General features: G+C 35.4%; 5 protein-coding genes across 11 annotated transcripts; 1 reads left to right on the top strand and 4 right to left on the bottom strand.

Annotated features, from left to right (window-relative positions):
- The first annotated feature begins 1,301 nt into the window (after window positions 1–1,301).
- On the top strand, window positions 1,302–5,411 carry LOC112705570 (uncharacterized). 4 transcript variants are annotated; one of them, XM_025756431.2, is made up of 5 exons: window positions 1,302–2,045; window positions 2,947–3,017; window positions 3,116–3,461; window positions 4,131–4,162; window positions 4,270–5,411. In XM_025756431.2, the coding sequence occupies exons 3-5, from the start codon at window positions 3,131–3,133 to the stop codon at window positions 5,218–5,220; spliced, it is 1,314 nt and encodes a 437-aa protein (XP_025612216.1). In that variant the 5' UTR covers window positions 1,302–2,045; window positions 2,947–3,017; window positions 3,116–3,130; the 3' UTR covers window positions 5,221–5,411. The 4 variants fall into 4 exon arrangements, with proteins under 4 accessions (XP_025612216.1, XP_025612218.1, XP_025612217.1 ...); XM_025756433.3 differs by having other exon boundaries at window positions 1,737–2,045; window positions 3,126–3,461; XM_025756432.3 differs by having other exon boundaries at window positions 1,796–2,262.
- Window positions 5,412–5,695: 284 nt separating this feature from the next.
- Window positions 5,696–9,045, bottom strand: LOC112705572 (26S proteasome regulatory subunit S10B homolog B). The gene is made up of 10 exons (XM_025756437.2): window positions 8,758–9,045; window positions 8,133–8,252; window positions 7,810–7,946; window positions 7,482–7,643; window positions 7,223–7,309; window positions 7,044–7,130; window positions 6,818–6,955; window positions 6,336–6,527; window positions 6,161–6,259; window positions 5,696–6,072 (listed from the first exon to the last, which is right to left on the bottom strand). Exons 1-10 carry the CDS (start codon window positions 8,855–8,857, stop codon window positions 5,998–6,000), a joined length of 1,197 nt encoding a protein of 398 aa, XP_025612222.1. The 5' UTR covers window positions 8,858–9,045; the 3' UTR covers window positions 5,696–5,997.
- Window positions 9,046–10,143: 1,098 nt separating this feature from the next.
- LOC112705573 (uncharacterized) lies at window positions 10,144–13,354 on the bottom strand. The gene is made up of 7 exons (XM_025756439.3): window positions 12,768–13,354; window positions 12,533–12,675; window positions 12,162–12,433; window positions 11,899–12,053; window positions 11,413–11,675; window positions 11,124–11,186; window positions 10,144–10,661 (listed from the first exon to the last, which is right to left on the bottom strand). The coding sequence occupies exons 1-7, from the start codon at window positions 13,039–13,041 to the stop codon at window positions 10,410–10,412; spliced, it is 1,422 nt and encodes a 473-aa protein (XP_025612224.1). The 5' UTR covers window positions 13,042–13,354; the 3' UTR covers window positions 10,144–10,409.
- Window positions 13,355–14,858: 1,504 nt separating this feature from the next.
- Window positions 14,859–17,220, bottom strand: LOC112705574 (BEL1-like homeodomain protein 11). Of its 3 annotated transcripts, none has more exons than XM_025756440.3 (5): window positions 16,811–17,220; window positions 15,843–16,640; window positions 15,373–15,767; window positions 15,200–15,260; window positions 14,859–15,104 (listed from the first exon to the last, which is right to left on the bottom strand). In XM_025756440.3, the coding sequence occupies exons 2-5, from the start codon at window positions 16,575–16,577 to the stop codon at window positions 14,946–14,948; spliced, it is 1,350 nt and encodes a 449-aa protein (XP_025612225.1). In that variant the 5' UTR covers window positions 16,578–16,640; window positions 16,811–17,220; the 3' UTR covers window positions 14,859–14,945. The 3 variants fall into 3 exon arrangements, with proteins under 3 accessions (XP_025612225.1, XP_072056468.1, XP_072056467.1); XM_072200367.1 differs by having other exon boundaries at window positions 14,859–15,124; XM_072200366.1 differs by having other exon boundaries at window positions 15,373–15,763; window positions 15,839–16,640.
- A 1,434-nt stretch (window positions 17,221–18,654) lies between these two features.
- Window positions 18,655–22,524, bottom strand: LOC112705575 (BEL1-like homeodomain protein 3). 2 transcript variants are annotated; one of them, XM_025756441.3, is made up of 5 exons: window positions 21,733–22,524; window positions 20,484–21,118; window positions 20,057–20,409; window positions 19,706–19,766; window positions 18,655–19,621 (listed from the first exon to the last, which is right to left on the bottom strand). In XM_025756441.3, exons 2-5 carry the CDS (start codon window positions 21,090–21,092, stop codon window positions 19,022–19,024), a joined length of 1,623 nt encoding a protein of 540 aa, XP_025612226.1. In that variant the 5' UTR covers window positions 21,093–21,118; window positions 21,733–22,524; the 3' UTR covers window positions 18,655–19,021. The 2 variants fall into 2 exon arrangements, with proteins under 2 accessions (XP_025612226.1, XP_025612227.1); XM_025756442.3 differs by having other exon boundaries at window positions 21,901–22,307.
- Window positions 22,525–22,802: the final 278 nt, after the last annotated feature.

Here is a 22,802-nt window from a genome sequence, read left to right on the forward strand (position 1 = left end):
TATCTTTTTATTTTGACTTCTCTTATTTGTTGAATTATTTATGTTGCCCAATTGGTTTCTGAACTTGTCCATGTTAGGATTGACATATTTATTTAAATATAATTTGAGGTATTTCAGACTCATGATTGCTTTCCCTTAATTTTAATTTAGATTATTTACTATTGGCCTTGGTTGATTAATTGGTAACTCTTGAGTTATCAAACTCATCATGATTGATAATTATCATCCTTGCTGATTAATTTAGATTCCTATAACTCTAATCTTTCCTTAAGGAGTTGACTATGACTTTAGGTGTTAAATTAATTTGTCCACTTAACTGACCTTCATAGTTAGAGATTGACTTAGTGGTAGCAGAATTATAATTCTCATCACCATTGATAAGGATAACTAGGATAGAACTTCCAGTTTTCACACCTTGCTAAGAGATTTCTTTGTTATTACTTTATAAATTTTTGCAAATAATTTCTCTTGCTCAAAACCCTTTAACCCAAAACACTGTTTTTCCATAACCAATAATAAATCATACTTCCCTGCAATTCCTTGAGAAGACGACCCGATGTTTGAATACTTCGGTTAATTATTTTTATTGGGTTTGTTACTTGTGACAACCAAAACGTTTGTAAGAAAGGTTGATTGCTTGGTTTAAAAAGTATACTTGGAACGAGAATTTCTTATAATTCTAAACCATCAATCTTCAGTTCTTCACACATTAAGACATCAAATAAGATTAAAGTGAATAAAATTTAGCAATTAAAAAGCCTAAAAAATATATTTTTACTTTTAAACACAATTTAAGAAGAAATCATAAAATTATGCTATTTCAATGAATAAACACAAAAAAAATTAATAAAATTCACCGAAATAAAACAAATAAATATCATAAAATATGAATTCATCAAATATTACTACACCTTTATACCTCTGTATTTTTATGTTGTACTAATCATAAATAACTTTAAGAATGTGTTGCGTATAGGCTGTTCAATAATGCATAAAAAAAATGTCTAGTCCATATATGTGTAGAATTTTATCTTTTTGTTCAGCTGACTCAGCTATTTGTTTGCTTTTCCAAAACTTAATACGCATGCATAAAATATCAATTATTACAATCAACTTAGATTGATGGAATAATCAATTTATTCGGAATTTGAATTTCATTTTATGATCAATAATATACCTTTAAATGAGTAAAAGACTATTGAACTGAAAAATAGCGTGTGAAAAAAAATATATCAAGTACTGCTTCCAATAACTAACATAACATGTACCCCTCTTAGCTTAGACCACTGAGCAGCCAACTGTTTTTTCATTTCTAGTATTAGGGTTATAATTAAAGAAATGCGGTCTCCTAGTAAGAAAAACAAATCTAAAAACCTTTACTTCCTTTCTGTATTAATTATTAATTATTAATGCCTGGTTTATTCTAAAAGAGTATGATTTCTCCTTTTTATTGAACTAATTCCCTTTAAATGTTGTCAAAACTTAGCAGCTCGACAAGATCAGAATAGTATTTTATAAGAATCAAACTAATGAATAATGATCTTGAATCGTATGTTGTCAATATTGATGACTTTAGAAGTTATTGTCTTTTAAAAGTATAGTGAGTCAATTCATGCTTTCCCACTTTATCAAAGCCATGGGAGTAACATTATTCAACCATAATTTTTTATTTATTTAATTTTACAACCTGTATTTAAAAAGAGACAAAGACAGCAATGCACATTGAAGAATAGGAAGAAAGGGAAAAGAAAGGAAAGGGACAAAATAAAGAGTGAAAACCATGGCATTCAGTGCTAAGTATTCCAATTCCAATTTCAATCCAACACACACAAAGACAAAACAGCAGTGTCACAGGGTCACCCTCTTACTTAAACTCCGTTATAACGGTGGCAAACGCCGTCACATACTTCTTCCGTACACCACTCAGAACAACACGAAGACGAAGCCCCAAATATCAACACTTCACACACCAAAACCCGTTTTTTTTTTTCTTCTCTCTTCTCCGAAGCTCACATTTTTTTTTTTAAGAATTTTCATTTGAAGAGGTACCATTTCGTTCTTATTCTTTCTATTCTATTTCTCTATTTTTAGCAATTTTTTTTCTAACTTTATTATTCATTCATGCTACGACCTGGTCTTTAGAATGCTTCAAAACCCTAGCTCTTTTGGTATTCGTTCTATGCAAAAATATTGCCCCATTTTGAGCATTGCTGGATGAATTCCCCTTTGTTTCTTTTACGTGGCCACGGGATTCGGGTCATGGTAGACGAAATTGCAACCCTTTGCTTTATTTATTTATTTTTATTAAAAAAAATATGTAAATGAAAAGAAGTTATTTTGGTGGTTTTATTGATGAATTAAGATTTTATGTTTGGTAGTTTCGTGTTTTTCTCTGTATTAAGTGTTAGTGTTTGGCTCTGCAGTGTAGTTCACCTCTGCTTTTAACTCTGTGAGTGTGAATATCCAATATTTTCCTTTCACAGTTATCCAGCTAGGATTTGCTACTTCTTATTACTAATTTCACTTTTAATATCTTCTTTGATGATTGGTTGCAACTATAAATTTTTGGTGTCTGTATGTCTAGGAAGTTGTTCCATGGCTTCCATTATTGCTTTCTTTTCTGATGTTAACTTGGGTATTTTACCACACACTGATGTGCTAGAGATTTTAGGAGGGTTAGATTGGGATGCAAGTTTTGGTTTGGAACTTAGGAGCTTCTTAATGTTAACATTTTGATTGGTATGTCACATGATATGGAAAATGCTATTGAACCGTTTAACTTTATGATACGATGTCATGTTCATTGCTCACCCAATAAATTTGTTTCCATCAGAATTTATAAGATTTGAGTGGGTTTCTTTATCTAGAGCTTTGGCTTTTGGATCGTTTTCAACACGTTACCATAAATCTCAATTTAATTTATTTTATGTTTTGTTCAATTTTCAGGAGAGTAAGTAGGGTTACAATTTCTTGTTGGAAAATTGAGCTGGCTTCTGATTTTCTCTGTAATTTTCCTGGTAAAATATTACATGTGTTTTCTTATTTCTTTAATTTACCAATACAGTATCTCTTTATTAGTCTTCATTCAAGTTTGATTGATATTTATGTATGCCAGCGCTTAGCAGTTATCATGGGATCAGCTTGTTGTGTTGCTGCAAAGGATCATACACTTTCCAACAGAGGTGCAGGTGAAAGTTTACATAGAAATGTTGTATGTTCGCCTTCGTGGAGCTTTCGATGGGATAGTTGGGGCCATGTTGCTGGTGAAATTGAGGATCCTTCCTTTCACACGTCACGCAGAGTCAGCAGAAATATCAGCATGGAGCTCAAAGGGTCACTAAGTTCTGAAAGAGGCAATTTATCTGATGGGGGAAGCACCCTGGAGAATTCTGTAACACCTATTTCTCAGAAGTCCCCTGTGCATGAGCGACTGGTCGCAAATCAGATGACCCCATCTTCAAGTAAATGTCGAATCTATTATTCTTTTATAGAATCTAATGATGCATGAGAATATGGCACTGGTGGTTTTTGAGCATCTCATTATTTGAAAGAAGATTTTATTGTTGGATGAATTCTTTTGACAGTTATCAGTCTGTTCAACTGAAGGTGCTTACCTTGTGAGGGAAAAAGTTTGGTTAAGCTTTCTTGCTTATCCAGCTTTGTGCGTTTTTCATAGTACACCTTTCACTACTATTCATGAATATACATAGTAGTGTTCAAAGATTGTTCTGATCTTTTAGATTGGTTACAGCTGAAGTAACATTGGTGTGAAATGAGGATCTTTGCATCTGTCTGGAGTAGCTTGATCATCTATAGGCTCCTTATTTTTCTTTTAAAGTGCTTGGGATAAAAGCATTAAGGACCTGCCTTCCAATCGTACTTGTGATATGTTGGACGTTTTTGTTAATTGTTTATGCAAAGCATCTTTATCTTCCAGATCCATGTCCTTTTGTCACCTGTTGCATTTTCTTGTCTTCCGATCTGGCATAAGTTGCTTCCCAGCATTCTGTATTCTTGTTTCCTGATATTTATATTGCTATTATACTTTTGTACACTGGTTCCCTGATTCCTTTTTTTCTTTTGGGGTATGGCGGTTAATTTTTCTTTCTTCATCTATGTTCTTGCTGCAGATCTTTCCTTGTCAAGCAATTGCTCTACAGTGGTTAGTTTTGAACTACTAGATTTGCTACATAGAATTGCCAATAATCTAAATGATAAGCATATTGCTGTAACTTTGGCCTCACTGTTGATATATATATTTCTCTGTAGGTGAAAAATTTGGCAGAATCACCGGAAATTGCAGAATCTTCAATGCCAAATGTTTCATATTCAATACCTTCAGTTTTCTCAACACCTACAACCGATCCATTGCCTAATCATAATGATCCCAATCTACCTAATTCAATGCCATCGAGATGGGCTCATAGATCTCCAGGACACCCCCTTTTGAGACAAATATCTGACAGCCGAATTCTGGGTCTGAAATCACCGGACAACTCTATTTCTGAGGGAAGACCGTCATTTGTACTCTCCACTTGCAGTAATGACATGGCAACTGGATCCCAATGTGGGTCATCTGATGGCTGGTCTATGCGAACCTTTTCTGAGCTGGTTGCTTCGTCTCAAAAGGAACGGTGGTCTTTTGATAGCGAGTATTTTGGTTCAGGACGTCTTAAGATAAGTGGAGCTAGTAGTAGGTTCTCGTATTCACCCTCAATGGATTTACAATCTTGTGGTGCTTGCTCGAGGCTCTTGACCGAGAGATCTGCATGGGGTAACCAGAAATTTTTTACCAGCAGTGATGTCTCGGTTGTTGCCGTTCTTGTCTGTGGTCATGTATATCATGCAGACTGCTTGGAAACTATGACACCGGAGACAGATAGTTATGATCCAGCCTGTCCAATTTGTATGGTCGGAGAGAAGCACTTGTCGAAGTTATCACGAAAATCAGAGATGAAGGCCAAGAACCACAAGATATCCCGAAACCGGGTTGTTGACAGCTATCTTGATGGTGGGTTAGATGTATTTGATCGCCAAAAAGGGGTTGAATGGGGTGGGAAAGCTTCAAAGATGGAAGCCAGCTCCAGTACAAGGAGTAACTCAGTTGGAAAACCATTCTTAAGGCGGCATTTTTCACTCGGATCCAAGTGGAGCCGATCCCTGTCGGAGAATGATTCTGCGAGGAAGAAGGGTTTCTGGGCACGGCATCGTAAAGATTGAGTTCCCACGGGCATGTAGTTGTTAGAGGCACACCAGCTCTCTTGATTATACTAGCAAGTTAGAATTCAATATTTTGTACTTTAGTTTAGTCTTGCCAATAATTTTGTATTTATTTCTCGTCACAAAAAATTCCAACCAGCTTGACGTTGTTCATATTTAATTGTATGGAATATAACGTCCTTTGCCCTTAAGCCTACGTACCAACACGAGGGATTGAAGACAAGTTTTGTTTTGTTTCTTTTATTCCCCTTGTCCGATTAAATTTGTCTGTTCAAATGGTATTCTAGATGAACTAAAATAAAAAAGCGTTGGATTACCTTTGACAGAATAACTGGTTTTTGACGAAGAAAAAGCATCCAGCATTCCAGCTTACAAGCATATGTATGATTGACAGAATTAGTCGCTAGTCGGTATGCTTAGCAGAAATAAATTGATAACCAAGTGATAATTCATGATTTAAAATGCTCAATCAATATGGAAATAGAAGGCGATTAACATGGCAAACGGCCGGATACTGGTTTAAATATGTGTGCCGTACTTCTACATTCATAGCAAGAAGGGAAAAAATAAATAAATGCGTCAGGCAAACAAATCAATTGACATCCCTGTGTCGGGTTGACAAGTTCCACTTTCAGAATTTCAGATAATACAAGTCATAGCCCAAACGAACCATCATGCTTTTAGCTCTTCAAGTTGACTAACTTGCATGAGGTATTTCTTACTCAAAACATGCACTGCCTAGATATCCATGGCTTTGAAGGAAGTTTCCAATAAATTCTATTCTTTACCGAAATCAGCATTGTAGTGTGCACTCGATTCAAGTTTCTTTGCGTCATTCAGTTTCCTAACAGCCTGGGACCAAACAATCAAAATTATAATCCATGTAAGTGAGAAGGCATGGTATACCCAGAGAAAATAGCTTCTTATACAAAGTACTCACCTTCATAAAATCTTCGTGGATCACATAATCACGCTCTGCACGAATTGCGGACATTCCGGCTTCTGTGCAGACATTCCGAAGATCAGCTCCATTAAATCCCTGCACAGTTTGCAATAGAGAAATGTCAAACATGCAGCAATAATGAGTAAAACTAACCCAAGTCACCTGGACTCACCTCGGCAAGCTTCACAACAGCTTCATAGTCTATTTCACCATGCTTAGCAATTCCAGCAGCATGAATCTTGAGAATTTCCATCCTTGATTGTTCATTGGGCAAAGGAATTTCTATTTTTCTATCCAATCTCCCAGGACGCAGGAGAGCAGGGTCAAGTACATCAGGTCGATTTGTTGCCATTATCATTTTAACCTACAACACAAATGCAGACAAAAATGTTATAATTATCAAACCATCAATAGAGTTCTCCCACATAATCATTTGCAGAAAAAATCCATTACCATGCATTCATCATCTAAAAGTGTAAAAGTAGATATGTTTGCCTCACAGGCTTACCACAAATTCACCACCTACCTCAACACCAAAAGAGAAGGTAGAATGAAGTTCCTTTTAATGGAATTCATTACATAACCCATGTTTCTATAAGTTAATCATGGCTGTTTATAAAATTTAGCATGATGGGATTATCAAGTGAAGTATACCTTCCCAAGTTGATCAAACCCATCAAGTTGATTAAGCAGCTCCATCAGTGTTCTTTGAATCTCACGATCTGCACTTGTTCCCTCACTAAAACGACGACCACCAATGGCATCGATCTCATCCATAAAAATTATGCAGGGCTTAAACAAACATTATGGAGATTTAGAATTGCTCCTTAATTATATATATATATATAAGCTATAGGCAAACCAAATGCAAAAATCCTACCTGATGATCACGTGCATACCCAAACATTTCCCTAATCAACCTAGCACTTTCTCCAATGTACTTATCAATTATGGCACTTGAAACAACCTACATCAGAATGAGGGAGGAAGGTAAAATACATTCGTGTTGAGGGAAACCCTTAAAGCACACAGAATTGAGAAAAAGATATAGAATATGACCTTTAAGAAGTTAGCATCTATATTGCTGGCAATCGCCCTAGCCAACAATGTTTTACCAGTACCAGGAGGTCCGTAGAGGAGAACACCCTGAAAGATGACAGTGGGGTAATTGTAATCAAAAGCAAAATCTAGAAGCATGGTTTTTAAAATACACTTCCATTAAAGACAAATAAGAATTGGATGCCAATGCTACTAAAATAAAATACACAATTTCTTCAATAGAGGTCAGGGAGTAGAAAGTTTAATGAAAGGTAATTACCTTAGGAGGTTTAATTCCAACTCGAAGAAAGAGCTCGGGATTCATCAGAGGCAACTCAATTGATTCCCTCAATTCTCTTATCTGATCAGATAAACCACCAACGGCAGAGTAACTGACATTCCCAGGATCTTCATGCAGCATATTGTAAACTACAGGATCAACCTGGAAACACAAACAATAGAAAGAAGGGGACATCAGACATAAGAAATAGTTGATTTTCAGAAACCAACCAACCTACATATGTCAACAAGACATCAATGCATGAATCCAATCACAATTTAAAAAAAAAAAAGGAAAAAAGAATAACAGAAAAACAGTGAGAACTCACTTCACGTGGAAGAGCACGCATTATGGTGAGTGTTGTCATATCAAGAACCACTCTTGTACCAGAAGTCAATTTTTCCTTGTCCACTTTACTGCGGCAGCCAACCACATACCTTGGACCGCTGCTTGCTTTAACAATCACTAACATTACAAAAACAAATAAATTCTATAACCATTGATTTATTCTTAAAAGTTCTATCAATCAAGTAACAATATAATATACTAGTTAGTTAGAAAGGATTATGCAACCATAATACACACTTTAAATACAGATGTATAGATGATAAGAAGAATCAAATAATAAATTAAAAAGGATAGAATCATTACAGCGTTCATTATCGAGAGGCCTGAGAACTTCGCCAATGATCTGCCCAACACTTTGAAGAGACTTCAAATCATCTTCTGTTTTGTTGAATTCTTTCTTTGAGGCTCGTAAATTCTCCCTCACTGAAATTTGAGTTTATAATCCAAATTCAACATTCCTGTATCGGGTTAAAAAGGAAATTGCTATAAAAATAAATACCATAACTCTGTTTTAGGAGTTATGCCACTTGTTTCTTTTGACTAAACTCTATCACGAGTTTTTTTTTCCTTCTATACAACTAGGGAATAGAATAGATTTCATCAGCAGAATCTTAGTGCGGTTTCAAAGTAGATCCAATCGATATAATTTCCCTAATTTCCAGAAATTGACCTAAAGTAACCAAAACCAAATTTAGCACGGGCCAGTAGTCCCCCAAAATTTAAAATAATAAAGAACCCTAATGAAAACAAATAATCAGGCATGGTAACAGGATTGCGCGATGTGATGCGAAAGAAACAGTTAAAAAGGCTGACAACACGAACCCTAGCAGTGCCATTTTGCATAACGAGACAGAATCGAAGCTCGTAAGGAATGCATATGATAGTTATTAAAAGTGACAGAAAACAGAATAAGAAATAAGAGGCGAACCGGATCGGACTCTGGATTCCAATTCCTTGTGCTGAAGGAGTTTCTTCCGGTAGTCAGCGACGGCGTTACGGCGTCGCACGGCATCTTCTGCATCGGCCATGGTTTTGTTGTGTGTGTTGTGGTGCTCAACAAAGAGAGAAAGGGGCAAAGTTGTTTATTTTTGCAGCTACACACAGTTGTTTATTGTTGAAAGGCTTCACCGCTTCACGGAAGAGAGAGTCACTAAGCTTCAGCTCAACTACACAAAAGCAAAGCCATCTGCTGCAAATTTAAAAATAATATTTATTTGAACGTCATTATTTTTATAAAAAAAATTAATAAATTTCTTTTTATTTTATAATATATTTAGTAAATTTTTAATAATAAAAATAAAAATATTAAAAAAATAAAAAATATAATTTAAAAAAAACTGTAATTTATATATTTTTTTAAAAAAATTTAAAAAAATATTTTTTATATAATAAATAAACAAAAAAATATTTTTATAAAAATAATTAATAAATAAAAAAATTTTTATATAAAATATCTAAACATAGAATTATTTTTATTATTTTATAAAATCTTTTAAAAATAAATAATTCGAAAAAATATTTTTTTTAGAAATTCTCCAAACAAGCCCTAATCACGGAACTACCCTGGCATATTTTACCTTTTAGAACTTTGAACAACTGGATTTCCATTTACACGAGTTAAAATTTGAAGAAAAATACGTAAACATTTTATTTATTTATTTATTTGTATTTTTGGAAAATAAAGATTTTGCTTATTAAGTGAAATATTAATTAAGATTTAAAAGTAACAACCTTTTACAACAATTATTAGCAAAAATTTAAATAAGCTGCATTAAGTTGCCAATTTTTCTTTTAGTTTTTGGATTTTGATGTTACAAATCTTTTTATCAGCCGAAGTTTAAAATTCATTAGTTTGATAAATAATTTATCCGTTTTTAAACGCTCTTTATTAAATAGATAATGCTATATTTTTTGTTAGTTAAACAATAACAGTCTTTACTTAATTAGTGTTTAATATCAATTTAGGGTTTTGCTACTTTAATAATCTGTCACCAGTTTACCATTACCAGGCAGACATGTATGGATGAGCCAAGAGTGAGCTAAACCAATGTCACCCGAACAACGGAAAATTTTCTGGAATAAATGAAAATAATTAATTATGTTTACAGTCAGGTAAATCACACTTTAAATACTCAAACATGATTTTTTCCTTTTGGCAAATTGAACCTCACTAGTCACTTCTCCAAGCCTACTCTAGAGTCTAGAATCATGTGCATCATTTTACAACTTCAACAGTAAAAGATTAGCACGTGAACATGATAGATGATAGTGTGAACTTCGTTTGGTTCAAAACAGTAAAAAGAAGGGCAAGAAATACCTCATTTTAACACATCACTAAATCACTTAGCACGAGTTTTTAACACATCACTTACTTTTCTAAAATTCACTGATCACCAAGCAGCAAGGCAAGAAGAGTGAAAAGTGAGGAAATGAATGATATGACAGAGCTATACACAAGAAATGAATCAAACAATTTCCCAAGACATATGGTACAAAGTACAGGGGAAGGTATACACTTCATTCTCTTCTTCCTGTGGAATCAATTTACAATTTAACAGCAAAGTGCCTAAGCTAGTTAATTTAATTCTGCCTGGCCGCCTTCTGCAAAACATCCTTAAGAACAAGTGCGATTCTCTGTGCCATATGGTGCTCCAGAAACCTCTCCTTCACTCTCTCATACCCTTTCTTCCCCATAGTCAACCTCTTCTCAACATGAGTTGCCATTTTCACAATGTTATTTGCAAGAGGGGTCACGCCTTCTTTTCCAACAGGGTGTAGGAAACCGGTTGTCCCATTCACCACAATCTCCATTGTCCCTCCCGCTGCAGTTCCCTGCAAATATTTAAATGAGAAGAAACATAATTAGACATGCCTTAATATGTCATTGTTTTTGCAGCAAGAAACAAATAACACCATATATGTGTGACAATATATTTCAAATAAAAGGTATTTTGGATTGCCCTTATCCTAGTTAATATTCAATATCATTTATTGAGAACAAATTGCAAAAATAGAATGTCTTATACTAGTTACAATAACCAGGGCTTGAATATAGTCAGGAGATCAAATACAGTTGCAACTAACAAATGATCTGACTGCCGATAACTTAAAGAGTACCTGTACCTAGTTCTCATTGGAAAAGCATTGGCTGCATATTTCAGTTTTCTATGAACAAAAATTTGTCTGGATAAAACAGACTTCCAAAATCCAAATTATAATTCTCTGGCCTCATTAAACACATACAGATAGGAAAGGCCATATTAATAAGGAGAATCATATTAGTAAAGGAGATACCAGTACAGGCAGGCGAAATGCCATTGCTTCAATGGTTATCCTTCCAAAACATTCTCCTCGTGCCTGATACATAGAGAAGCACATTGATAAGTAAAACCCTAAAAAAAAACTTATAACCAGATTTTAAGCATAAGTAATGCTTTCTATCTTTAGGTTCCTGACTGAACTGAATGATTTTGGGGAGCTAAGGCCCCCTTGAACTACTATTAACTTCATGTCTCTGAAGTCATTTAGCAACTTTTATTCTTCAAAACAATGTATTGTACAAGAGTAATGTATCAGAAGATACCTGAGAATTTTGAACAAGAACATCAATCGAAGCCAAGTAAGGAGCCACTGCCAGGGTTTTGTTAACAAAGTGAACACGGTCCTGAATCCTTTTCTCCGCAACAAATTTGCGCAGCTCAGTTTCAAACTTTGTCTGAGCGTTCATATCACTACCCACAACTACAGCATGCAAAGTTGGCACCTGCAGTTTCTTCTCCTGTATGAGTTGCAAACTTTCATAAAAGGATCGGAGAAATAGATCCTGTCCTTTACCACGTGAAACACCTGCAGTTATACCACCATGGAGATCAATACATACACTAATACAAAGGTCAAAATGAATGGAAAGCATACAAACAACACAAGTAGGGAAGGATTGACTAGACGAGAAAAGGTTTTAATCAGAAAACAATCTTGCATTCTTCCTAGCAGATCATGTTTAGATTGAATAAAACTATACCAATCAAAGATTGAGCATAGGTAACTACAAGCCAGCAGTAAATCATACTATTTATGATGGCAAAAAGTAGATCATCATTTCTCACTCCAAGAGATTCTCGAACATGCTCGCGAAGAACCCTCTTTGCTACACTATCTTCTGCAACATCCATAAGCTCCTTGCTATTTCCAAGATGTACGACGTAAGTTTCAGGCATTTTAATGCTACAACAAAGTCAGACCATGGCACACAGCAAGAAACACAACTCAATTATCACAGAAAAGAGGCAGCAGCAAAAAATCCAAAAAAAAAAAACGAAGCAGGGAGTGTACCCTAAACGTTCCCTAGTCCTATTCTTCCAGTAGTCAGCAGTAGTATGAGAATCAATCATGGCACCTGCAACAAAAGGGAGGTGCTTAACATATTCCACTTTGAAATAATGCCCTCGCATTTCATGAATCCACCATAAAACCTTTGGAAGAACAAGGGAAACTTTCTCCTTGAGAACGGCATCAAGCCACTTGCCGGCTACAGCAGTGTTAAGAATGACTAGATCAGCCTTAATAGCTGTATCCACAGCCTTTTCACCTTTTGCAGGCAGAACCTATCAACAACACAGTGAAGCTTATGAATACAAATCCAAAGTCACTCATTTTGAAATCAAAAGCGGGTTTAGATTCAGAGAGTAGTTAACAAAGCAGACCTGAACTCCTCTGTCCAACATCTTGCTCTCCAAACTGTAAATGACTTGGTCAGGTTCTGGAGGCTTCTGATTTGTCATCCAAACAACATCAGCACCAACTCCCCTCAGCAGAAAAGCCAACTCCATCAGTAACAAAGGACCACCTGAACAACAACACACACACACAAAATAACATTCTTTTCCTCCCTGAATTCAATTGGCAAAAGGGGAAAAATGAAAGAGACGAAGAACGGACCTGAAAGAGAGAGCTCGTGGGAAACCATGAGAACGAGCTTGGACTTCATGAAATCAAGGGGAGAGGGAGCGTTTCCGAGTTGGAGAGAGGAGCGAATCTGATTGTCTTGGTCTACGAAGTGGTTGTTGTCGGCGGCGGTAGTGGGGGTGCAGGGAACGGAGCTGTTGGGTCTGATGAAGAGAACCATGGCAGTGGAGAGAGACAAGAATGCCACTAACATCAGCGGCCATCTCTTCTTCGGCATTCCCATCCATGCCTGGGTATGCTTCGCCATTGCTTCGCTTCTTATTTCCCAAATTTATGAATCTCTTACCTACTAATTCCACATTGTCATTGTGATTCTGGTTTCTAGGGTTCCTGCTGCTGCTGGATCTTTGGGTTTCAAGGTCTCATTGCTAACTTGGTCATTAACTGCCTTCGTTTCGCAGATCAAACATACTAATTAATCCACAATTCTTAAATTCTACCACAAATACTAATAAATCTATCTACTAGCTTCCCATTTTATTTTTATTTTTTATTTTTTTTGGTGTTGCTTCCATTTTTATTTATTTTGGCACAGATACTACCTTCCCTGCTGTCGTTCGGATTTGGGAGAAGGACCCCGGACATCTCTTATTTTTATTGTGTAAGCCTCAACGGGCCCAATTTGTGAGCCCAGATTCTACAACAGAAATAAAATAATAATGAGAAAATATAAGAAGTCGATGGAATATTTGTACAATGTGTATAATGGAGGTTTAGGGAGTATTAGAGATATAACCATTAGTGTTATATTTTTCTATCATGACATGGTATTAGAACTCTAGATCGAAAGGTAGTACTCGGATGGTTATTCTGGATAGTATGAGTGATGTTTATTTTATAACTCAATAGTCCATTGTACATATTGTACATTTAGACCATTAGCTCCCTACTATAGTAGCACTACTCTACTAATAATAATAATAATAATAATAATCATCATCATCATCATACCAAAAGAAAACAATAATAATAATAATAAATTCAAAATCAATATTTTGTGCTTTTATAAATACAAAGTATTTGTATCTTTTAAAAATAGGTGATATATTTTTAATAATAAATTATTTTATTTAATTAATTAATTTATTTCATTCACTCATTTACATTCGTATTATAAATAGAGAAAGTATAGGGAGCTAATGACCTAATCGTATAATGTGTACAATGAATGTTTAGAAAGTATCAGAGATATGACCATTAGTGTTACATTGTTCTATTAGGTTACGCTTTTGGAATGAGTGGTTTCATGACATGGTATTAGAGTTCTAGATCCGAAAGGTCAAAAGTTTGATCCTTGGTGAAACCTAAAATCAGCTTAAACTTTTTGGATGAGTGGTTTTATGACATAACTTGGGTATCCAGCTGGTTATTCTGTATAGTATGGGTGATGTTCATTTTATTTATGAACCAAAGATTTAGCCCATTGTATATATTGTAGGTTTAGGACATTGGCTCCCTAGCAGTACTCTTATAAATATGCATCATAAGTTTGACTACACAATCCGTTGTATTTTTTATAGGCGAAATGTTTATAATATATCATTTATCCCTTTTCATATTACATCTTTGTTTACATCGTTCTATATATTTTGATTGTGTTCCATAGTTTTTTATTTTTATTTTTATTTTTTTTACTTTTAATTAGGTGCATTTGTATGAACATCTCTAGAATTTACCTAACTTTTTTTAGTAGTTATTTTTCTATCAGAATATTAAACAATATCATATATTACTTGAATGTATTGTCATATATCAATCGAGTCGTGTGATAGTGATACCAAATTTGTATGATGCATGGATGGTAATAAATGGTATAACTGTATAAGTGGTAGTAGTAAGCATTTACATAATCATCGGTAGGAACATGATATACAATAAGCTACTCTCTTACTCCACCCAAACAAAAAAGAGATGCTATACAATTGCTCCATGACATTGCAATAATTTTTAGTTATCCAATAAATTTTAGATATTATCACACTTTACACCAGGTTGTTAATCTTTCGATACAAACTTACTTGTTACTTCTTGATTAAACAAAAAGACTACTAAAAACAAAAAAAATTGTTTACAATGGCTCTCAATTTCATTGACTCATTGTGTCATGTTACATAGTAATAATAAGAGTAATTGTTCTCTGCTTTTTCGTTTTTAATTTGAATCGTGGTGGTGGCAGTGAGTAGCATCATCGGTGGTGAAATCAGGTTGTGGGTTGGAGTCTTCTGAAGAGTCTCCAAACTCTTGTTCGTACATTTCTTCTATCATTGGTTTCCATAGCCGTACCCTTGCATTTATGAACCAATTCGACACCTGAAACCAACAATAAATATCTTTAAATACATAGACATGACCATCCATCACAACACAACCAACAAACAAAAAGGTTTCTGATTCGGAGTAGTTACTTGGTTTTTAGTTAAACCTGTCTGGGACGCTAACATTAATTTCTCAGAATCATTAGGATAACTGCAAAGAAAGAAAGAAAAAAGATACACATCAAAAATAACATTATTCATATATGATATGATATGAGCAAGGAACAAAGAGGAAGCTTTAGCTTTTGCTTTAATTTGCTTACGGGTGGAGAAAGTGCTCAAAGAGCCAAGAACGTAGAATTGCAACAGAGGTTTCAGGTAAGCCTCTGATGGGTCTCCAAACTTGTTGGCTGCGTTGACTTTGGATCATCCCAAGTTGTTGGAGAGAAGACATTCTGCTTTGTCTACTTGTGTCTCTATCAAATAGGCTTAGTTGAGATAACCCATTGTTGAGTTGTTTAGGCAAATCTTGCAACAGTTTCTTTTTCTCCAAATTTATCTGTGACATTATTGCATCTCTGAGGTTGCAGAAGTGCCTAGCCATGGCTTGTAGTGCCAATGCAGTGTAACATTTTGCTGCTCCTTCACCTGCTATCATCTCAAACGATGCCACCACTTGTTCCATTTGATGGTAGTATTTCTCATACCTCCCTTCTACCTGAAAATCAATGTTATATCAACTTCATTACTTAAAAGAGGCAGAGAATTCATTAAGACTGTACCAAGTACCAACCTCGTCCAACAAAGAAATCAATTTTGCAATCTTGATTTGATGTTCTTGTTTTTCAGCTGACAAGACACCAGTGTTTATGTTGTTCCTGAACTGTGAGGAGAGTGTTCGGGAACTGTTCCTGCCACCATGGAACAACTTCTCCACATACTTGTCATTGATTCTATCAACCACGTTTCCACCAACATCAACAAGATCTTCAAGAAGGGACTGTACTGGTTTGAGGTACCTAGAGTTCCCAATGAGAGCAGCAAAAGATTCACTTCCAAAAGAGGCAGAAGATGAAGCAAAAGTAGTGGTGGTGGTGGCACTGTTGAAGTAGTAGTCACTAGTTAGATTATTCTCCACTGCCCTTGAATCTTGGGCAGGGATGAAGTAATTATTGGGGTTCATGAAACCATTAACGAAGGATCTACTATTATGCCTACTGTATTCATCATGAGAAGGAACAATCATGTGAGACCCTAAGGAAAGAGAGAGCCCTTGAGGTTGTCGTTGGTGATGATTATGATGATGATGATTGCTCTCATTAGCAGCTGCTCCAAGAAGATCCATCAAATGCCTTGTGTGACTCATCTCAGAGCCTGAAGCTAGTGCATGATGGTGAGGTTCCATAATGGGAAACACTCCTCCTATGGACTCAGTAGTGAATGCAGGGTTGTTTCTCAAACAAGAACCATAAGCAGCATCTAACTCTTGCCCCTCAAATTGGTTTTGATTGGTCATGGAGTTTGACATAATGAATGGACCTTAATTTCTTTCAGGTCCTGGAATTTGGAGTATGTTGAGCCTTATCTTGCTCTACAGTGAAGGATACAAAGAACTATATATTAAAACCCAAAAGAAAAAAATGTTCATGTGATTCTGAATTGTGAAAAAAGAGAAACAAAATGGTGAAATGGAACTTGAAGGAAAAGAAAAACAAACACTATTTTCTACGTACAGAAAGAACTATTTGTGTAAAAAGCTACCTGAAGAGATAGGTTAATAATAATGCAGAGAAGTCAAGAATCCAATCCGTACTAAGTTGCACAAAGCCCATCGAAATTTCAGCAGTGGATTCATTGGTGAGTATAAGCAGTGGTCACAATCAACTCCCAAGTTTCATATATATATATATATATATGAAAACCTCTACACTGTTTAAAAACCAAGCCATTGATCCTGGGGGAAATGCAGCTAGCTAGCTCTATTCATAATAATCATAATATATTGAGCATAGAAATAAAGCGGAGATGCAAGAATCAAAGATAAAAGATTTTTTAGGAGATGGTGTCACTGTCAGGCCAAGAGGAGACTAGTGAAGAACATAAATAAAAATTTTGTGGTAAAATTAAAGTACATGCTAACAACTTGAATACAAGACAAAAGTTGCAGAACCGGTTTTACCCCATTAACTCTAACTACTTATTGGTACGATTTAGATGTGTTGAAGGTTAACATGTTCAAAGATTTACTTAAAGGCAAAGCAAAAAACTAAGTCAAAACGGAGTACTTGGAAACTCATTAGAATAATTGAAGTAATTGTGTGTAAAAATAAATAAATATTACAGAGAATTGAGGGTACAAATTCAAGGCAGTTTGTAAATGCAAGTGGACCTACAGGGGGGAGGCTTACCTTTATAGACTTTGGATTTTCTGCATTTCAATAATAATAATACAAAATATGCTTCTGCTGATGATATATATAAATAATAATTTATAATTCAGCGAATGTAACAATGTCAATTATTTCCCCTATATTTACCAGCAGAGGCAGAAGATCTATATCTATCATGTAGCACAGACCTATGAGTCTATGAGACAGAGTTCTGGCCTATCCTAAAAGAAGCCAAGTTAATTGGCTACGTTAGAAAATGACAGAAAAATAAAATGGTCCCCAACAAGCAAAAGCATCAATTCTTACAGCTTTAGTCCTTGCCTGCACCTGCAGTTATATAAATTTTTGGGAGACTCAAAAGCAGCTTAAACAGTGCATAGTATAGTATCTCTCTTTTTCTCTTATCACATTCACAGGATATTATAGAGCCTCGCCTCCATAGGTTAAAAATGTGCTGTTCATTTGGATTGTTGTGATCTGCAAAAAGAGGAGGAAAGTGTGCTATCTTTTGCACACTCTCAGTTCTAGGATTGTCAGCTTGTGACCCTGCATAAATGCCATGGATGTATAGAAAGAATATCTTTAGCTTTTTCCTTTCCCTTTAGGCACTGTGAGCATGCATAGGGATGTTGAAAGGACACTGATTATCACAATTTCTGTATGGAGAGAAAACAAGTAACAACCATAAAATGCAGGTGAATACTCCTATAGAGATTTTCACTTAAAGATTGTATTATAAATCGTTAAATTGTTTTACATGTTTGACTCAATATATTTGATTGAACTATCTAAGGGTACCTAAAACTATATTTACATGAAGACATCTTCGTGAAAATAAATAATCACCTAAAATGTATAATAGATCGGTGTAGACCTGTTAGGGCCTTAAGAGTAGTGGGTTCTGGCTTTGGTATGATGTGCTGATAAGACTCATTTTGGGTTGGTCCCTTTGGATGCCCTTTTTAGTTTTTAGTAATTATTGCTAAACTTTGTTCCTTTAATTTGGATTTTGAACTCCTCCACTTGTCACTTAATAAATGAGTACATGATTAATGCCTTAATTAAACCAAGTGTTACACCTAGAAAACAAAACATGGTTATGAAGAAAATCACGTTTAAATATAATCACGTTTGTACTACTCCTACTATGCCATGCAAGTTATGAAGAAAATCATCATCATTCACCAATGACACAAACTTTCTCATGGACCACAATTTGCAAACAAGAGGCAAGACATTTAAATCATCGTACATGATACGTATCTCTTACAAGATTCCTTATTTTTCGACATTATATACGAATGGATGCAACAACATGTGTTCCCTTTTCCTTACAAAATTTTACATACAACCAATCATCTGAAGTATTACAAAGTGAGAAATATATCTACACATTACCTACCTGTATATATTTTTTGTACGGTTTAGTAATATTACATCACTTCTTTTATGAACAATAATGGACAAGAAGAATGATCAAAGTAGCATGCATCATGCATAGGCTTTTCTCTTTGGTGGTACACCATTCCAGAGAGATCCAAAAAGATATTTCAATTTCCCTTTTTGTAGATATTTCAGATTTTCAGACAACAAACTCATGCAGAAGATGAGGGTTGCTGCTGAACCTGTGTTGTTGCTTTCCTGAATCTGTGAAATGATAATCTAGCAGGTGATCAGTCTCTGGGGAGGAAGAAGAAGAAGAAGAAGCCAAACCCTGATTATGATTACGTCTTTTCTTGTGGATGCCATCATTATCAGACATGCCACCAAACCCATCCCTTTCACAGTTCCTCAATTCCAATGCAAGAGACACGTGGCCACCCATGGTAGATGTAAAGTTACCCAACTCTGCAAAATCATATGCAGCAGGACTAGTGCTACAACCCATTATGCTTCCACAACTATAAACCCCATTATTGTTGTTCTCATCCACGGAACATGATGTATGTTTATGAAAATGCCCTTCTTGTTGGACACTATCAGCAATGGTTACTAAATTGTCTTGTGAATCATCTTCCCCTTTGTTATCAGAGGCTTCAGCATCATCTCTTTTACGTTTCACAATGCCTTCGGATGGAATATTGCAGCTTATGTTATCAGAATCACCAAACTCTTCTTTATACATTTCTTCAACCATCGGCTTCCATAGCCGCACCCGTGCATTGATGAACCAATTTGCCACCTGATCATTATCAATACCATTAATAATATGAATGTTACCAAATACCAACCATATCTGTACTTACAATTCAATTAATTATTGTACCTGGTTTCTGGTCAGGCCTGTCTGTCTTGCCAGCATGATTTTCTCTGAATCCTTGGGATACCTGGTTTCAATTTACAAAATGAAACTTATCTAATAACTTTATTACAACATTATTTAAAAAAAAATTCACTTGTTCGCTTCTAAAAAGGTTCATTTGTTCACTTATCTAAGATCAGATGCATCCTTTTGAACATAGCTTTTCATATATTTTGAAAAGGTTAGAGACTCGGATGCATTTATCTTTATGTAAAGTTGATAATTGAAAACCATCAAATGATTTGACATGTTTAAATGACGACGAAGACAACTGTACATAAGTTTTTTATATTGAAATAGGAAGTGATGACATACGGGTGAAGAAAATGCTCGAAAAGCCAAGCGCGAAGTATTGAGACAGAGGTTTCGGGGAGACCCCTCTGAGGCCTCCAAGCTTGTCTCATTACACCAAGTTGCTGAAGTGCCTTTTGCTGTCTAAGCTGTTGATCAACATAACGAAGACGCGGTATCCCTTCTTGTTCCCCAAGGCACCTCTGTATCACTTGAATTTGTCCACTGATTGCATCGCGCAAGCTCCGAAAATGGCGAGATATGGTGCGCAATGCAAGCCATGTGTAAGGTTCAGCAGCTCCACATCCGGCAACCATGTCGAAAGATGACACCACAATCTGCATCTGATGACAGTACTGTCTGTATTTCTTATCCACCTAATTCAACCATATCACAAATTAAACACTATTATATGATATGATCCAACAATTACCAAGGATATTTAATTTACCTCATCCAACAAGGTCAGAAGCTTTGTCTTCTTTTCTAATAAACTCTGGCGTTCTTCAGCTGATAATTCATTAGGAGGTTTGACATTATTTTGCAGAGATTGACTGTTACATTTTCCATCAGAATCCTTGGAGCCACCATCAATGCCATTATTGAACTTTTCTTGTTTCTCCATTCCAGGTTGCTTCAACAAAGCCTTTCGGACACCAACTATTTCATCAAGTAACTCCTGTGCTGCCTTAAGATAGTGTGAGTTCAATACACCGTTTGAGAATGATCCTTGAATGCATGGATCAGAGTTATTGGAATTGTACAAACCCTCTCTTTTGGCACTTTCATGAAAGCCTCCAGAAGATAAAGATACCATGCATTCAGCAGCAGCAGTAGTTCCATCATACTGGTATTGAAAGGAAGGAACAGATGTACCTAGACTAAGAGATAACCCTTGGCCATGTACATTTTGTTCACCTCCTACAAAAGAATTACATGATGGATCAACCATGTTTGGTGCTCCAACGGATCCATTATTGTTGTAGTTATGAGACAATAAAGGATTCCCAGACAACATCTCAGCATAGGATCCTGAAGAGAATGCTTGGTTGGGATACATTTCTATAGATTTCGAGAACTGCTCAACTGCAGTAAAGTTTTTTGAGCCACGCACACAAAATTAATAAAATAGAAATTACCGTATACTCAAAGGAAAAGAAAACGTTGTCATAAAGCAAACGTGGTCGTCACTACTGTTAGGCTAATGTTCAACACTGTTGTTGTATATATTAATTTTCCATTATGTTGCATTGGTTTGAGGATATACAGGAACTACATACTATATAGTATAGTACATATTTATATTTTATTTACGTTTTCAAAGCACAAAAGGGTCAACACATCCACCATATATTAAGCTTATGCAAAGATGGAATTCACAAACACCAACATAGCTAAGAAAAAATAAACCAAATCTGAAACGAAACAAATCGAAATCCCCATAATTCAACACTTGGAACTAACCACTCTGCATAGATTAATTAAGTAAATAGCTCAAAGATCTCTTACAAAGTCCAAGCGAAAGAAGAATCTAAGCTGGTTATAAGCACCTTATTCATTGGTTCTAATATACACTAAGTTCTAACTTTTGCTTTATTGTAATCATGAAATCCCACTGTGTGAGAACAACACGCACTTTGAGCTAGCATAATGAACAGAAGAAAACAGTGGATAAGGATAAACTCATAAAAGTGAAATACCTGAAAGAAAGTGGTGGGTACTCAGTGCAAGGAAGCTAAGGTAGGGAGTAATAAGAGTGAAAAACGGAAAACTAACCAGTAAAGAAAGAAGGGGAGAGAGCCTAAGTGAGAAAGAGATGTGGAGAAACAAGAAATGGAGGAGACAAAATTAAAACAAAAACAAAAAACCTTAGTGTGAGGAAGGGCAGACATATGGCAATCCCAAGAGAGATACTTGAAACGAAGAGCCACAACTACTTCCTTTTCATTGGAACAACGGCACCAACCAATCCAAACATATCATTATTATATTTTCATTTTTAAATCATCAAAAAAATAACACCGCACCCATGACTTGTTTGCTTCCTTGATTGCTTGCGGATGTTAACACCAACTACCCTCTCTCTCTCTCTCTCTCTCTCTTTTCTCTTAACGTGAAAATATATAAAAAGTTAAAAAAGTTAAGAAATTATGGTATTGGTAAAAAGGAATAAATAATTAGTAAATTTTAACGTCAATCATTATCGAGTTTCTCACGTGTGACAAAAGTTATATCATAAATTGTGTCATGTTCAAGTGTGTATATGTGTGTGTGTGGTTGTTTGCTTACAAGGGTTCAAGGCATAACCACCAGTTGGTGGACCTGTAGCTTGGTGTAACACCTCCCCTCCCTCCTTTAAAACTTAACGCATAAATCTTAATTAATTATGAATAAATTAACAATCATATTGCTATCCCTTTCTCCATCCCCATGCGTTGAATTTGAATTGATCATCCATTACAGAATTGAAGAAGAACTGAACAACCGTGATCAAGATTCACGAATGTGTGAGGCACAGACTATATACTATATAATTTAATTTGGAAATTAAATTTATAATGTTTTTGTATGAATAAAAAGGAGGGAATATCAAGGTTGGCCGGATTGGGTATTAAGGAGTAGGTGAAAGTGACAAATTCACGCGTCGACGTGTACGCTTCATGTCCTCTTCTAATTGGAACCCACCACATCATCATCTTTCTCTCTGTGAATGATAATTTGAGAAAAAACTTCAAGATTTTTAATAATTATTTTAAAAAATAATAAAATT

The sequence above is a fragment of the Arachis hypogaea genome, chromosome 8 (genome assembly GCF_003086295.3).
Source record: "Arachis hypogaea cultivar Tifrunner chromosome 8, arahy.Tifrunner.gnm2.J5K5, whole genome shotgun sequence".
NCBI classification, from domain to species: Eukaryota; Viridiplantae; Streptophyta; class Magnoliopsida; order Fabales; family Fabaceae; genus Arachis; species Arachis hypogaea.

Bases quoted from the DNA above. Each gene is read 5' to 3' on its own strand.
- LOC112705570 (XM_025756431.2), top strand. From the start codon at position 3,131: ATGGGATCAGCTTGTTGTGTTGCTGCAAAGGATCATACACTTTCCAAC. The intron at 3,462-4,130 runs GTAAATGTCGAA...TTCTTGCTGCAG, and splicing joins TCAGATGACCCCATCTTCAA to ATCTTTCCTTGTCAAGCAAT. The intron at 4,163-4,269 runs GTTAGTTTTGAA...ATTTCTCTGTAG, and splicing joins CAAGCAATTGCTCTACAGTG to GTGAAAAATTTGGCAGAATC.
- LOC112705572 (XM_025756437.2), bottom strand. From the start codon at position 8,857: ATGGCCGATGCAGAAGATGCCGTGCGACGCCGTAACGCCGTCGCTGAC. The intron at 6,956-7,043 runs GTAGGATTTTTG...TGTTTGTTTAAG, and splicing joins GGTATGCACGTGATCATCAG to CCCTGCATAATTTTTATGGA. The intron at 6,528-6,817 runs GTATACTTCACT...TTTGTGTTGTAG, and splicing joins GGTTTGATCAACTTGGGAAG to GTTAAAATGATAATGGCAAC.
- LOC112705573 (XM_025756439.3), bottom strand. From the start codon at position 13,041: ATGGCGAAGCATACCCAGGCATGGATGGGAATGCCGAAGAAGAGATGG. The intron at 12,434-12,532 runs GTCTGCTTTGTT...TGTTGTTGATAG, and splicing joins TGTTGGACAGAGGAGTTCAG to GTTCTGCCTGCAAAAGGTGA. The intron at 11,676-11,898 runs GTATGATTTACT...GTATAACTGCAG, and splicing joins ACTTTTTGCCATCATAAATA to GTGTTTCACGTGGTAAAGGA.
- LOC112705574 (XM_025756440.3), bottom strand. From the start codon at position 16,577: ATGTCAAACTCCATGACCAATCAAAACCAATTTGAGGGGCAAGAGTTA. The intron at 15,768-15,842 runs GTTGGTACTTGG...ATTGATTTTCAG, and splicing joins TGATTTCTTTGTTGGACGAG to GTAGAAGGGAGGTATGAGAA. The intron at 15,105-15,199 runs GTAACTACTCCG...TGTTGGTTTCAG, and splicing joins CAGGTTTAACTAAAAACCAA to GTGTCGAATTGGTTCATAAA.
- LOC112705575 (XM_025756441.3), bottom strand. From the start codon at position 21,092: ATGTATCCCAACCAAGCATTCTCTTCAGGATCCTATGCTGAGATGTTG. The intron at 19,767-20,056 runs GTATGTCATCAC...AATTGAAACCAG, and splicing joins TTCGAGCATTTTCTTCACCC to GTATCCCAAGGATTCAGAGA. The intron at 19,622-19,705 runs GTACAATAATTA...GATAATGATCAG, and splicing joins CAGGCCTGACCAGAAACCAG to GTGGCAAATTGGTTCATCAA.